Source organism: Balaenoptera musculus, chromosome 8 (assembly GCF_009873245.2).
Source record: "Balaenoptera musculus isolate JJ_BM4_2016_0621 chromosome 8, mBalMus1.pri.v3, whole genome shotgun sequence".
Classification (NCBI taxonomy): domain Eukaryota; kingdom Metazoa; phylum Chordata; class Mammalia; order Artiodactyla; family Balaenopteridae; genus Balaenoptera; species Balaenoptera musculus.
This window is the reverse complement of record NC_045792.1, coordinates 21,119,135-21,135,021: the sequence shown is the minus strand read 5'-3', so window position 1 is coordinate 21,135,021 and position 15,887 is coordinate 21,119,135. Positions and strand designations below refer to the sequence as shown.

General features: G+C 42.7%; 1 protein-coding gene across 1 annotated transcript in view; it reads left to right on the top strand.

Moving 5' to 3' along the window:
- Positions 1 to 10,362, top strand: part of RDX (radixin) — a 98,271-nt gene extending 87,909 nt beyond the window's left edge. Inside the window, exons 15-16 of the mRNA XM_036860184.1 lie at positions 6,980 to 7,077; positions 9,812 to 10,362. Coding sequence (XP_036716079.1) covers positions 6,980 to 7,046 — 67 coding nt within the window. The 3' untranslated portion in view covers positions 7,047 to 7,077; positions 9,812 to 10,362. The remainder of the gene's footprint in view (positions 1 to 6,979; positions 7,078 to 9,811) is intronic.
- Positions 10,363 to 15,887: the final 5,525 nt, after the last annotated feature.

Here is a 15,887-nt window from a genome sequence, read left to right as displayed (position 1 = left end):
CTGGGAAGTGTTTTCCACAAACACGGAACAGGAAAATGCTCTTTCTAGTAGTGTCTTCCGTCAACTCCAGATGTCTGAAGCTGACATTGGCATGCACCCAACCCCACAGCCCTGCTCCAGTCCGTGAGATTGTACCTAGTAAGTGAAAAGCTGTATGCATGTTTAGCTTTTAGGGGTGCACCATGTGGCATTTGAATGATTTAATCCATTCAAATAATTTCATTCACTAAGCACTTGTTAAGTACTTGAAGTTAGGTCCTGAGGATTCATAAATAATTTTTTAAAACATTCATAGTCTAGAGGAAGAAATGAAGAGTTAAGATATAGTGTGACAGACAAGTAGACAAGAGATATCAATACATACAAAGATCTGGGGAACAACAGACCCCTTGCTAACATCTCCAAGGATGCAGAGGTTATTGCAATTATCAGCAGTTATCTCAGGAACACATACAATTTTCCCCCAGCTTCCCTTTAGGGCTGAGGGAACATCTCAGTGGATGTCCAATGGTGGTCTCAATGCTGGTTTGCACAGGGGTTCCAGGAAAAAATCATACCTTAGGAGTAATTTCCAGTGCTAGAACCAGGGGTGTCAGCTATGTAAGCAGAGGCTGATGAAGTCTGGGCCTAAAGCCAGCTCTAGAGTTGAGCAGGGGATAGTAGGACTGCCTTAGGCTGTGGGTTAGGAAAGTCCACTTATAACTTGGGCTACTTCTAGGTACCTCAGGATAGGTAAAAATGGGTTTTGTGTATATTCTGGAGCTACTAAGGAACTTTTGGTAGGAGGAGTCCTTGCATTTATTCATCCATATATTTTAGTGCCTAGTACCTTCCAGGTACTGTGTCCCTACTAATCATTGAGAATATAATAGTGAAGAAGACTAGATCCTTATTAATGGGCTTACTTTCTATGGTAAGTCATGAAACACATGCAGAATAATTTAAAAGTTGTGAATTATATTAGATTGAATCATGTAAAATTGCTAATATTCAACCACCTTTGACCTATAAAAGCAGCAAATTTGTATCAATGCTGTGAAAGAAACAAGGGACTGAGTTGGGGAAAATGATAATCCGGGATAGGAAGGTCGGAAAAAGTCTCTGTGAGGAAGTGGCATATAAGTTGCCACCTGAAAAAAGAGAAGGCTAGCTTTTTAAATTTAAATCAAGATGGCAAATGCAAATGCCCAGAAGGATCAAATGAGCACACTGGGCCTGGTGGGGGAATCTTCACACCCTGTCTAAAGAGGGCGGCAGCTCCTCAAAGCAGTGCTACTTTGATTTTCCAAGATAAGCCAGCAAACAGCTTTTTAAAAAAGCATCCAAAGAATAATGCTTTAAATATTTAAGTAGAAATGTAATTTTATGTGAAATCTCTCAAATTTTACACGTCAGCTATTTAAAAAATTTTAGAAAATGTTTTGCAAGCCAAACAATATATCTGCTCTCTGGAAGTGGCCCACTAGACACCAATTTACAAGATTCGCTTTAAAGCATTCCAGGTAGAGAGAACAGCATATGCAAAGACCTTGAGGCAAGAAAGGACTTACTGGTTCAAGGAACAGGAAGGAGGGCAGTATGTCCAGAGCTAAGTGAGCCCAGGGGAGAGTTGTTTGTGAGATGAAGTTGGAAAGGAGCCAGATCTCAAGGAGCTCACACAAGCATAGTGGCAGAAGTGGAGGGACAGACATACAAATTTAGTGTGTACCAGACAAGCGTGCACCTTGGGACCACACCTGTGCCTGGAGGAAGGGACACACTTTCCTAATCTGTACAAAGATATCATAAATGCTGCAGGTGTCCTTGGAGGTAGGTGCACTATCCCATTTTAGAGTTCAGTAACCTGCCCAAAGGCCACCATAGTGGCAGAGTCTGCATTTGGGTTTGGGTTTCTTTGAATTGAAATCTTCTCCCACCCTTTTTTTTAAACTACAAAACGCCAACTTTCCAGTTGAGCCATGTTTACGTGACGGTGCCCTTCGGAGGATTTTCTTGTCTGCATAACTTAAAGTGAATGTATTCATTAGTTTAGAGGCCAAAGAAGAATGCTCTAAATATTATGTTGAATACAGAGTAACAGTGACCTGGAGATCAAACCCCATCAAATTGGGGACCAGGCTTATTCCACTGTTTGGTGTGGGCTAGTAACGCCAAACTGTGAAGAGTTTAGTGCTCTCATTTTCAGGAAAAGGTGAGTATAGCTTAAAGATTTGAAGTTGAAATACACGATTTACGCCCGTGGGGGTGAGAAAGCATCCTTTTCTTTTTATTGAGTGTTAAAGCCCTCGAAATCAAATGAAGGGTCTGTGCTCAAGGGATCTTAGAAATCTAGAAAAATTGCAATTTCAGAAGTGAAGATGGATATGAATAGAAATAGGCTGTTTAAGCTAGTTAATAGATGTTAAATAAAATATTTCAGAAATTTGGTGAGCAGGACTGCAGTGATAAAAACTGAACTTGGTCTAGAAAAAATTCAAGAGGTTGAGGATCCGATTGCCTGGAGAGTTTCAGCCTGGGAAAGAGCCAGGGAGGAAGGTGGCCACAGCTTGAGGCCTGAGAAATAAGTCCCAGTGCAGCCTTGAGACAGGCTCACAGTTAAAGTGAAGCACCTGAGGAAATGCCTGTGGAGGAGATTGCTAAACTAGTTTTCAGAACTAAACGTGATGGAGTATTTCATTAAAATTCACCAGTCATTTTTTTTTGTCACTTATTAGAATATTTGAAGACAGAGAGAAAGTAGCATAATTAACAACATTCTCCAGATTCTCTGTGTGGGTTATTTGATTTACCTTGTAGATAAAAATGGTTCTGATTTGACTTTCCTAAGAATTCTTTTAAACTACTAGATTTTTGCCTGTGGAATTAAAAGGAAAATTGTACATTTAAGGGGAAATCACTATGATTATATTTTGCTTCAAGGTTAGTAGATTGTAATTACTGAATAAAGTAGGAGTTGGCAAACTTTTTCTGTAAAGGTAGGTCCAGATATTAAATATTTTCAACTTTGCGTGCCAAATAGTCTCTGTCACAAGTACACAGCCCTGCTGTTTTGGCACAAGAGCAGCCATGGGCGTATGTAAGTGAAGGACCCTGGCTGCCTGCCTTCCAGTAAAACTTCATTCATGGACACTGAAATCCGACTTTCATACACTTTTATTTTATTTTTTATTTTTTCATACAGTTTTATATGTCATAAAATTATCTTCTTTTAATTTTTAAATCATGGTCTTTACAAAAACAGATGGGGAGCTGGATTTGGTCCACGAGCCATAGTTTGCTGACCTCTGAATTAAAGGATTTTAAAAACAGTTACGTTCTTCCAAGGGCCAGCGGTGTGGCTTTCTCAGCTGTCTAGATTGTTTATTTCATGGTAGAGGGGTCTTATTTTGTAGTAATGAAGAGATTTCCCTACACATTTGAGAAACTTCTAGCAGTGGTTCTCAAACTAGCATACATCATTATCACCTGCAGACTTTGTTAAAATGCAGATTGCAGGGCTCCTCCTGAAGTTTCTGATTCAGTAAGTCTACATGGTGCCTAGGAACTTGGATTTGTAACAGGTGAGGCTAATGCTGCTGTTCTGGGACCACGCTTTGAGAATCACTTATTTAGAGATGAGGGTGTCAGACACTGTGGGAATGACACAGTTGCTTCTTTTACTCAGTGTCCTTAGAGTAGCTATTGACTTCTCTACCTAGACGATTTGAGACCTTCAAAATTCTAATGGTTCAAAGACCAAAGATAATTGGAACGAAATTTATAACTTCCCTGTCTATTGTAGTATTTTTCCTCCATCAATTTCTGAAAGTTTTAAACATTTACAAACTAGAGATTGTTTTACAACAGTGCCTAGGAGAAATATAAAGAAATCTGTTATGATATATAGTATATATTCTTATGTAGTATTATACATGTAAATATATATATAATAAGTACTCATGCATCAGTTTTTAAAATAGTACATTGCCAGTAACTTTGGCGTTCTGTATTCCTCCTCTATCATGTCTCCCTTTTCTTTGATTTTAACTGTTTGTATCCACGATATAATGTCTTCTTTTGCATGCCTATGAACTTTACCTACTTTGATTACACACATGCACACACACACATCCATTTTGATGAATATAGCTGTGGTTCATTCATTTTCACTGCTGTGAGGGTGTCTGTTTTATGAATGCACTATAATTTATCCACTCCTCTGATAATGGACACTTGGATTGTTTCTAGTATTTTTTATTTTACAAACAATATAGCCTGAAATCTTCTTGAACATATTTCCTGGTAGTGTGAGCAACAGTACCTCTACCTAGAGAAGGGAATTGTTCAGTTACAGGGGCATTTCAACTTTCCTATGTAACCATCAACTTGTTTTCCAAAGGAAGGATATACCCACACTGACTTCAGCACACTTGATACCATTAGCTTTTTTTAGCTTTCTGCCAATTTGATAGGTTTAAAATGTGCTATTAGTTTGCATTGTCTTGATTACTAATATAGTTCAGAATTTTTCTTAAATTTATGGGGCTTTCATGTCTCCTCTTTGAAGTGACTTTTTTTTTTTCCTGTTTTCTTTAAAAGTTTCTCCACCTTGTTTTGATAGAAATGTATTAATAGATTAATTTGGAAAAAAATTATATCTGTACAATATTTAAGTATTCCTAGTCATGAATATGTAATATCTCTCCATTTAGTTATGTCTTCCTTAATACTTCTCAGTAAAGTTTAGGTTTTTCCATTTAGACCATCTATTTCTTTTGTTAGATTTATTATTAAGCATCTTATTTTTACTATCTTTTTAGTAGTTAATTTTAAAACTAGTTGTGGCTGGTATATAAAAGTGAAGTTGATTTTTGTTTGCTGACCTTATATTTAAGAACCTTGCTCAGTTCTTATTTTTTCTCATAATTTGTGAAGGCTTTTGGGCGTTCTGCATAAATAGTCATCTTCTGCAATTAATACAGTTCTTAGTCTGTCTTCTCAATCCATATAACTTACTTCTTTTCCTTATCTTACTGAGTTGATTTAACTAAAGCTTTCAGTACAATGTTGAACATAAGTGCACCTCATTTCTGATTTAAGAAGAATGCTTCTAACATGTGCCATGACATATGTTTGCTGTTTTGGTAGATGACCTTTATCAGGTGACTGAAACTTCCTTTTATATATATACACCTGTTTTTCTAAGAGTTTTTTTAAAAATAAAAAGGATGTTTAAAATTTATCAAATGCAAATTCTGTGTATATTGTGATAATATGTGTGTGTGCTTTTTTGTCTGTTAACATATTGAATTAATAGATATTTCTAATATTAAACCAAGTTTCGTTCCTGGGATAACTTGATATGATGTATGTCCTAACCTGTGGTTTGGCAGTCCACGAACACTGAGTCACCTGTATTATGAATATCCTGCCCCTCTGATTTGTATGTATCTTCCACTCACCGCCCCTCCAACAAGGGTTGCTGTTTTCTAGAGGTATTTTAATTTCATGGCGCCACCTGGTGGCAAACTTTCAACATTTCTGATGATGTCTCTGCCGCCTTTCTTTTAGGCAACTGTATGCATGTAGTTTCCTCTGTTATCACTGTAACACCTCATTTAACTTTATTTTCTCTCTTGTACCTTAATATTTATTCACTTTACTCCCCCATCCTCCTTTCTCTTGCTCCTCCAAATTTTTTTCAGTATACTCATGCCAATCATTCTCTTTTCCTTCCTTTTTCTTCTCTCTCCCCTTTTGTTCCTTTATGGGTACTGTAAATCTACCTCAATTATGGTTAAGAATGATGAGAATAGTGCTGGTTACTAGGGGAAAAGATACAGCAATACATTTTAGGATGACATTTGGTACAATAAAGTGCCAGCTCTGCTAACCTTCAAAGGCCTTGAAAATACTTAAACTTCTCTTAAATTCAAGTACTACTTAATCACCTTCTAATTAATTCTGCCCATTTAACATCAAAGTTCACTATTAAGGAAAAATTATAAAACTGCTTTGTTTCATTGTTTCTGTGTTCCTTTATCAAAATGTGAGGGTTCTGCTGTATTTTGCTGCAAGACTCAGTTTTTCATCATGCATGAAACTGCTTGGAAACCAAACTAATCATCAATAACATGGTTTCCATAGGAAACAGCCCACCACAGATGCCCTTTTGATATATAACCCATTTATAAGATAGAGATTACCATTTCCAACTGCTTAACTCTCAAGCATAGAAAATACTGTAAACAATATTCTCCCCAGGCAGAAAACTAACACATGTATAAGCTTCATTGGTTTAGCAATTTCTTTTTGGAGTTAATTGTGACTTTGTCTTTGGTGTCTCTAAGGGCTATGTCTGAGAATGGCAGGTGAGTCAGCTGATGAAGACAGAACAGAGAAAGTAGGGCTGAAATTGATCTCTTTAGCCACTGCAATGCTAACCTGGCTGCAGGGGAGGTGGTTTTGATTGTGTGTTTGTCTTACTCACCCTAGTCTTAGTAGGCAGGTACAGTATATTGAGCCTTTGCTTATTCATAGATAACAAGTATTGATTTAAAGTAGGCACCACGAAGTATTTTGGTACCTAAGTCTGGTTGGTGCCTGAAAGATATTTTAATCAAGAGAGAACCTCAAAATATAAAATCTGATCTTCAGCATTACTCTAATACTTAAAAAGATTTTGATGGCTTTGAGATCTGGTAGTCTTATGAAACTGACTAGTTTGTGCAGAGCTGCTGCAACTATTAGAATTCTAGCATCTTTTTAAAAGGGAGATTTGAAGTTATTCTTATTTCAACATTGTAATAGTGGAGATTCAAAAGTGAAAAAGAGAAGTTAGAGGTTAAAGATTAGGAAGGAGATTACTATGGCAATTTGGTTACCTAGAAGGCTCTACACAATGCAAGGTGACAGGGGTGCTTCTGGCTTCTGTACTACAATATTTGGCTTCCTTCTGTGTTCTAAATGCTTTCTAACCTTTTGATGTCTCTTTTAAAAGGTGGGGACCCAAACTGTATGCATTGTTCCAGATGCGTTCTTGCCAAAGCAGTATAAAGCAAATGTAACAGTTAGGAAGAAGCCTCCCTCCCTCACTGGGTAAGTACAGCTGGCAGCCTTCACCAGGGCTAGCCCACCTTCCCATTAGACCTGCCATACCCTCTCCACTGCAAAAATGCTGGCCGGACCCCATAAAACCTGAATCTGTTAATCCACAGCCCAGAGCCTTTCATCTAGTGAAATGCCAGTCAAAAGAGCTGACCCAGAGCCAGCCCTACCATTATAGCACCTAATCCCACCCGCTCCAGATTTTTTCTCAGTTGTTTGCATCTCTTTGGCTCTTTGCCAATCAAGACCACTGAGGTCAGATCGAGTTTATTAAAATGAAATTTTACCTATAATCTTGGTGAGCTGATTAGACATGTTACTTTAGACTGTTTTCTTACCTTTGTGAAAGAACCCCCTTGATGTAGAGTATTATAGTGCAAGCTCACACATATGACACTTGTGTGCTGCTGGAAGGTTTTTGTTTTTCTTATTTAAAAAAATGTTCAGATATACTTAAAAATGAAGTGCCATACCTATATATTAAGTAGAAAAATTCCAGAATTGGTTCGTAAGCCAGGTTAGTATTATGCATTGATCTCAATTTGGAAATACTTAAAAATTGTTGATCAACGTGATTACCATGATAAGAGGTTGTTTCAAAGTTCTTTAATTGATTTTTCAACCCATCCCATTTCTAAATAAAACTACAGCCATGTGGTTTATTTGTAGATCTTGAATGGTACATTTGAGTTCCCCCAACTTGCTGATTAAACCTCCCACAATTCTATAAACCAATCTCTAGCTATATGGGAATATATTTTAGATAACACTTTAAGATGTGGAATAACTGTCTGTTATAACAATATTATTTTTTAGGTTCTTTTCATGTGACATAGAAAAAATGGTGATATATGTTCACTTAGGCTGGGGAACTTTTAGAAATGATTTCCTTCTTTGGCCTTGACTTTATTTCTGTATTTCTTTATTTTCTAATCCCAAACTCCCAATACTTCCCTGCCCACCTGCCCCTTACCCTTGGCAACCACAAGTCTGTTCTCTATGTCTGTGAGTCTGTCTCTGTTTCGTAGATAAGTTCATTTGTGTCATATTTTAGATTCCACATATAAGTGATATCATATGGTATTTGTCTTTCTCTTTCTGACTTACTTCACTTAGTATGATAATCTCTAGGTCCATGCATGTTGCTGCAAATGGCATTATTGCATTCTTTTTAATGACCTTGACTTTTGGATTGCTATGAAACGAGTTTAAGGTCATTCGAGAATCTCTGACATTCCATGACATCACCAAAATATTTTCATTGTTTCAAAATCCACTTGAAGGCCTTGTGACACATCCATCATTGTTTGCTTTCACTCATTTTGAAAGGGGTGTTTGTGACTCCATAGAATCCAGTTAATCTTATTCCTGATATGTGAGCTAAAATCCTTGGTAAAAACATGTTCTTAATGATCCATAGATTGCCACAAACAATACTGTTCTTAGCTATTCATCTTTAAATCATTTCTTCCAGTGCAGGCATTTATGTAACTCTTTCCATTTTGTTTGCTGATTGGTAAGATCCTTCCAACTGAAATTTGCCTGCTGTTTTGCAATTTTTCCTCATGGATTTTAACCCTTTAGTGTTTTTGCTTTTTAGAGCAAATCCTTTGAGTGAGTTTGACTCTGCTGTTGCCATCAGAAGTAGGAAAAGAAAGTTTCTGCATGACTTACCAGAAAAGTCAAGATCAAATGACAGAGATTTTGAATTGTCCAAAGATGGATTTATTAAAGGATCAGGGAGTTGGCAATCGCTGCATCCTTCAGCTTGAAAGGTCACATAGTTGACAGCCTCAGAAGAACAGCTGGGCCCCTCCGTAGTTGATTGTAGTGTTATTGACCCAAGAAAAAAGACAGGAACTTTTGACAGGTTTCCGGTCCTACTCCCACCGTCCTGAGGGTTTCTCCATCAGAATCCTCACCCCCTTCCTTGTGATCGGGCAGCCCGCGGGATTATGGTGGCGAGGAATTACATGGATAGCCATGGACGAACTGCAGCTGGCTGGTTTCTTCAGGGATAGAACACCCTACAGCCTCGGGTGTCAGGCTGTATCCAAATCATGAATCAACCTCAAAGGCCTCTGGTTGTCTGGTGCATTCAGACCCACAGGCTTCTTGCTCTCAACCTTCAGGCCTTGTCATTTCTCTGAGGTGCTAGGCTGATTTTAGCTTAGGAGGCTGGGTTAGACCTGATCTGATGACCTTCTTTCCTAGACCCTGGGGTCGGGGGGTTGGGGGGGAAGTAGCCTGAGGTGGGTAAGACAGAGCTGGTGTAAATAAGGTGACCAGTCCCTTGGGGACACCTGCCTCACAGGCTGCTTACTTCTCTGGTGATTCACATCACAAAGGCTTATAAGACTGTGACATGAAGGGGACTGTGTTTATACCATGATCTCATAGCCACATCATGATTCTGGATCTGACCATTGCAATATCTACCATGTTAGATTCCTTTTGAGACCAAAAATAACTCTAGCAAGGCTGAGATCAGAGTGTAGAGCCTGTGGAACCACCTTTGTTTTGGTGCAATTTGTACGTCATCGTGTTTCCTTGGCGGCATTCCATCCCCCTTCATAATTCAGTAGTAAACTCTTGTCTTGGCTACATGTTACTGGAAAGGTGATCAGGGTCGTGCCCTTTTCAACCCTATCATGGTAATATTTAAAAGTTTAGTTTTCTTCTTTCTTGCCTAACTTTCCTGTTCACTTTCTGTGTCTTCACGCAGGTCCCTGGCATCTGACACACATGGCGAGCTTTAGGATAAGGTCGTACTAAGACATGCCTGATGTTCTGAATGTCTGTATCCCCCAAAGTCCAGAATCTCAGCTGGAACCCGATGGACGAATGTTCCCTCAATCAGGGCTCTTGTCAATGGTTCTTTCCACACCTCAGTCGACTGTTGGTTTTCCCTTTCTTGCTATTCTGTCTCTCGCCGCACCCCACTCGATTGCCTTTCCTAGGGACAGACCTTAGAGAGATGGGCCAGGACGTGGGAACTCTGCACTGCACCCGGCAGTCCTAAGCCAGCATCCTCTGCATCCTGTCTTCAAGGCACCATCCCCGCAACAGATGCCTGAAGGCACAGGCTTCTGAGAACCCACTTTTTTTCTGCATGACTAGCTTGTAAAGAGGGATATGCGGAGAGGATTTCCAAGAACTTTCCACTTAAAAAAAATGTATGTGACTCATTTTGGGCTTCGAACTGAGAGCAAAATCAGTGGTATGCAGCTCTGTTTCCTGGCACACATCTGTGGCATCTGGAGAAATTGTTGCAATACTCCCTTTCCTGTCTGGGCTGTTTGTATAACTGTATATAAATGTAGCAATAAATATATTCTAACATCAGCCTGGGGCATTTAGTTTCCGCTTGCTTCTGCACACTGATGGTAGGCAGTGAATATCACATTCTTGAGGAATTGCCCTACTGACCAGCGGGCTTGCCTGCCTCTTCTCAGTTTCTCATCTTCTCTGATTTCACAAAGTGTTAGCTTGGAGTTGGCCAGTGTTTGAAGAAAGAAGGTTGAGGGGTGCGGTGGCAGAGCTGGGACATGAAGCCACATTATTAATTCACTAGGCTGCACTATTCCTGATGCTCCGAGGTGGCTTGAATGTCTGAGGACTGAAGCTTAGAGGATTGGGTGACAATTTGCAACAGGAGTCAGCTATGTTATAGTCACTCTTAAATCCTTCAAGAATGTATTGTGCTTGGAGAATATGACAGGTACTCACCTGCCAGTCACAAAGTTACCCCTTAAAGATTTTCAGAAAAACACAAAATGTGCCAACATGATATTGAATTTTCCATCTGTCCCTGATGTTTTTCAAGGGCACAAAGTAAGTCTGTTGTTTTAGAAACAGTGCCCTTCTAAAGTGGACACATAAGCAAATAAACTTTTTATTTGGCAGAAATAATGCTGTTTGTCTACTATCAAGAAATATTTGTTCCCAAACTGGTCTCATAACTTATTTGAAATCTTTGCTTATCAGGCATTTTTATAGCTTAAAAGATAACCACATACTTTGTGTGGTTTCTTATCAAATTGCTGTTTGCCAGGCCTCTGCTCGATTATAAGCGGCAGGTGGTGTAGAACCATTCGGCCCTGAGGCCTGGGGATGCAGCGGAGCCAGAAGCTGGAGTCCTGTGGCCGAGGTTCACAGGCAGCACCTGAAAGACTGCTTGTTATGTATTAAAGCAATACAGGCTGGAAGCGCTTGAGGAAATCATCTGGTTGGGGCACTTGAACCACTGATCAGGTAACTGTCTGAACAATCATGCCAGGTGTGTTCTTACTTTCACCTTTTAACAGATCCATCAGAGAACCTGAGGCTCAAGGTCAACAGGTAAAGAAGGCACAGCAAATTCCCATGTGCTACCACCGTACAGACCTCTTCCACACACAGACTGGTCTGGCCCGGACTGGTAATACAGGGGGAAACTATTAAAAAAGAGACAGGACAGATTATCAGTTGCTTCTGGTTATACTGCAATGATATAAACATAATTATAGATAATGACATATAACCGGCAGTTCATAAGCTTGTTCGTGGAGCTGTGGAGGGTTGAGGGTTTTCAGCCGGTGGGTGTCAAGCCTGGGCATGGGTCGTGACTAAGACCCTGGATAGGTCACTTCAACGCCCTGGGCCTTTGACGTGTCTGCCGGAAAATGAGGCATTTGGACTAAATGATTTCTAAGATCCTTTCTGTTCTTTGAGTCTCCTCCTTTGGAAAGGGAAGGGAGTTAGCCTACTTTTCATGCTAAAGAGGAAGGTCATGGGATGGCATAGGTGGGCAGCTGAGAGGCAGAGGAGAGTTATGAAGATCGCTTATTTTCAGGTAACAAGAAATGCATGAAGATAATGACAAGTTAAAGCACCACTTTCGTCACACCCCTTCTGAGGAAACAATGTGTTTAGCTATCACTTCCCATGGGAGAGGAAACTGGCTGGATTTCTTCCTGGGCTCTCTTCTGCGCTGGGCAGAAAGGCTGCTGTCTGCACTGCGCACTGGGACGGACAGGTGGGGACTTGAAGCCTCAGAACCCAGAAGCCACTTTTCTTCAGGAACTGCTCACGCCCACCAGATGGGGCAGTGCCATGAAGAGCACCTCAGGCCCTGGTGAACTGTTGGACTTCAGTCCTGGTCAAGCAAAGCTGACAGGGGTGTAGCCACCCAAAGGGAGAGAAGCTGATCTCTTCCAGTCATGAATAATCCACATCCTCGCTTAGGAGCGCATTGGTGGGCGGACACTACTCTTTAGCACAACACTCCTGCCCTCTTGGCCCCCTCCTTCCTTTCCAGGCAGGTGGGACGGATTGCTTGAGCAGTGAGTTTGGAGAGGAACTGTGTACCCAGTCCTGTTCTCTGTCTGCAGGAAGCACACATTATTGTCAGCTTCTCCATGCCCTAGTTCTGCTGAGGCAGGCCCGGGCTCCCCCAGGAGAGGGGTGCCTGTCTAATTTGGGATTCGATATTAGGGAGTCCAGTTGCCTTAGGCATAAGCCTAGATTCCCAGCATTAGCTTCATCAATGATAAAGATGATCTTGTGGGCTTCACCTGCTTATTCTTTTGCTTTAATTCTGAATTGATTTCACCCAGTGGTTTTTACTTTAAACTTTATGAGCATGATTATCGTCCGGAGGGTTTGTGAAACCACAGACGCTGGCCGCACCCCCAGAGTGTCTGATTCTCAGGTCAGGGGTGGCGCCCGAGGACGTGCACCTCTCCCAAGTACACAGGTGAGGCTGCTGGACTGGGGACCACACTTACAGACCTAGGGGGCGCCGGAATGGGAGAAGGAGTTCTGTTTATTGGTCCCGTTAAACCCCAGAACTGAATGTTCTCAAGGCTGTCTGAGTCAGCTGGGCGCCCTTCACTCAGCTGGGGCCAGCAAACACTCTTCGGTCTGTATGAGTAATTCTCGCAAATCAGTGTCCTGTTCTAGCCCACAGCCTTGGGCAGGAACAAATGGTTATGGATTATACTCATTTCTGTTCTAAGTAAAACACGAGATGAATCAACGCCAGCCATAAATCAGCCCTGAAATGCGGATTTAAAAAAAGAATCCAAGATGTGTGTGCGGTTCTCCTTTGATAAAACCTTGCAGAGTGCCGTGCGCACAAATCACCATTTAACTGGGTCTTTTTTTTAATGCTGAAGGTACTGCATTGAAAAAACTTTCATTGGAATATAAAGTACAAACGTTTGCAGTTTAGTGGACAGTGTGAAGAATCTTCACAAAGTGAATGCATTAGTGGAATCAGCACAAGACGAGAAAGAGAACATTTCTTCCCTCCAGAGACCCTTGTGCTTCTCTGTTACTAGATTCTCCTCCAAGGGTAAGTGCTGTCTTGAATTCTAACAGGAGAGCTAGGTTTTACTACTGTGTTCTTTATATAAACGCAGTCATTCCACTCATTCTCTTCAGTGAATGGTTTCTTTTACTCAACAGACTCATGGATTCTTAAAAATCACATGCGTCCAGTGTGCCTTGTCGCCTACCTCTCGGCATTTCACTCTGGCCCCTCCGGCCACTGCTATGGGGCTGCGCCCCGCTCACCACCGCGCATGCGCATTCCCCTCCTGGCCCGCTCTCACCTGTCACAGCTGGGCTTCTCACCCCCAGGTCTTCCCACAGGCTCCTGCCCCCGTTTCCATTAGTCAGAGTGGGCGGGGCTCAAGCCTGGTCCCCTACAACGCCCAGGCCTCTGAGGCTCATCCCTTGCTCTGTGTGCATCTGGGGGCACGTTGCTCCCCGCGGCTCTGCAGGCACCTGGTTTTCCCTGCACCGTGCAGAACACATGGTTTCTTAGGCACTGTCGCAGGCGGGTAGAGACTGGGGAACCCCATGTGGGCTTCCCACCACCTGCCCCGGTGTGACACTTGTCTCTTCTGTTCGTATTTCACTGGTCGGAAATAGTCACATGACCCCTCTTAGCTCCAGGGGGGCTGGGAGAGGTAGGGGAGCCCAGGGAATATTTGGTGAGCGTCACTATCTCTGCTACGCTGTTCGGTTGGACTCTTCCAGGCCAGACTCTGTCCTCCTTTGCCCTCGGGCACTCACCACTCTCCCTCTCCTCTGCATTATCCTACAGTATTTATATTCTCTACACCACTGGTTCTCAACCAGGGCGATTTGCCTCTCAGGGGACATTTGATAATGCTTGGAGACATTTTTTGTTAGGACCTGCGGGTGTCTATGAGATACTGGCATCTAGCAGGGATGGACCAGGGATGCTAGTAGACATCCTACAGTGTGGTCCCTCAAAGAATCACCCAGCCCCAGGAGGGCCAGACACCCCCTGCTGAGAGCCCCACTGTCCCCGGTGCTGCTTCCCTTGTGCACAGATCTTGCATTACTCCCAGCAGATCACGACGGCGTGGGAAGACAGCCAGGCTGGGCTGTGGCCTGTGGCCTGTCCCTTCGAGGGGACCACTAAAAGAAATGAAGTAGGTGACCAGCGTATGGAGTGGTGGTGGAGAAAGAAGGGGACAGGAGCAGTTTACCCAACATCCTCCCCAAGGACAGCAGGTCTGGGTGGAGCCCCTCACCTGCAGACCCTCACTGCACACAGGGCAACACTGACCTCAGGGGCCCCTGAGAGGAGCCGGGGCCCTGGAACGTGAACACACAGACCTCTTGCACCCTGAACCTCTCGCGTCTCTTTGGCACCACCTTTCTCCACTGTGGTGGCTGAACCAAGGAGCCCACGTTAGCAAGTGTGAGTCATCACTCTTCCTGTCCTCACAGTGGACTGGCCTCTGTGGCCTGAAGTGAGACTCATTCTAATTCCAACTCTGCCATCTTCTGCTGTGTGACTTTGGGCAACTCGTTTAACCTCTCTGGGCTTTACTTTCTATAAAAAATAGAAAGTACTTTTTTTTTTTGGCTGTGTTGGGTCTTTGTTGCTGCACGTGGGCTTTCTCTAGTTGTGGTGAGTGGGGGCTATTCTTCGTTGCGGTGTGCTGGCTTCTCATTGCAGTGGCTTCTCTCTTGTTGCAGAGCACGGGCTCTAGGCGTGCAGGCTTCAGTAGTTGCAGCACGTGGCCTCTGTAGTTGTGGCTCATGGGCCCTAGAGCACGTGGACTTCAGTAGTTGTGGCACATGGGGTCAGTAGTTGTGGTGTGTGGGCTCTAGAGCGCAGGCTCAGTAGTTGTGGTGCATGGGCTTAGTTGCTCCATGGCATGTGGGATCTTCCCGGACCAGGGCTCGAACCCGTGTCCCCTGCATTGGCAGGCGGATTCTTAACCACTGCGCCACCAGGGAAGTCCCAGAAAGTACTTTTTATAAAAGAATAAATTGATTTTTACAACACATTTTTTTCCCCACAAATAAAGTCTGTAGGTGCTCAGAACCCATTTTTGGTTCCTTTTGGCTTAATTTAATGCAGCAGTGCTAGTCCTATCACCCTGGGGAGCCTGTTCACTTGGCCCAAAAGGTGACCTGAAGGTAGAAATGAAGAACTTGGGATGAGTGTCGAGGAGCATTTGTGCGTGAACAAGGTCACCCGAGAGAAGGTGGCTCTTTCACTCATTCATCTGACAACTGTTTAGGATCATCCGCTGGGTCCCAGGCAGTGGTCTCAGAATGAGTGGTTGAAAGGGGTCCCTGGCCTCCCACTTCCCCCAGCGCCAGGGCCAGGCCCAGTGGTGCCTCACTCGCCGATAATTCATGGTACAATTGGAAGCTGCAACTTTGTCCTCCAGGAAAGCTGCTCAAGCAGCAAGCCCAGCTGCTGTGCCTTATCCCACCAGCTACCTTTCCCATGTTCTGTCCTTGTCCTGAAGCCACCGGGAGTGGGG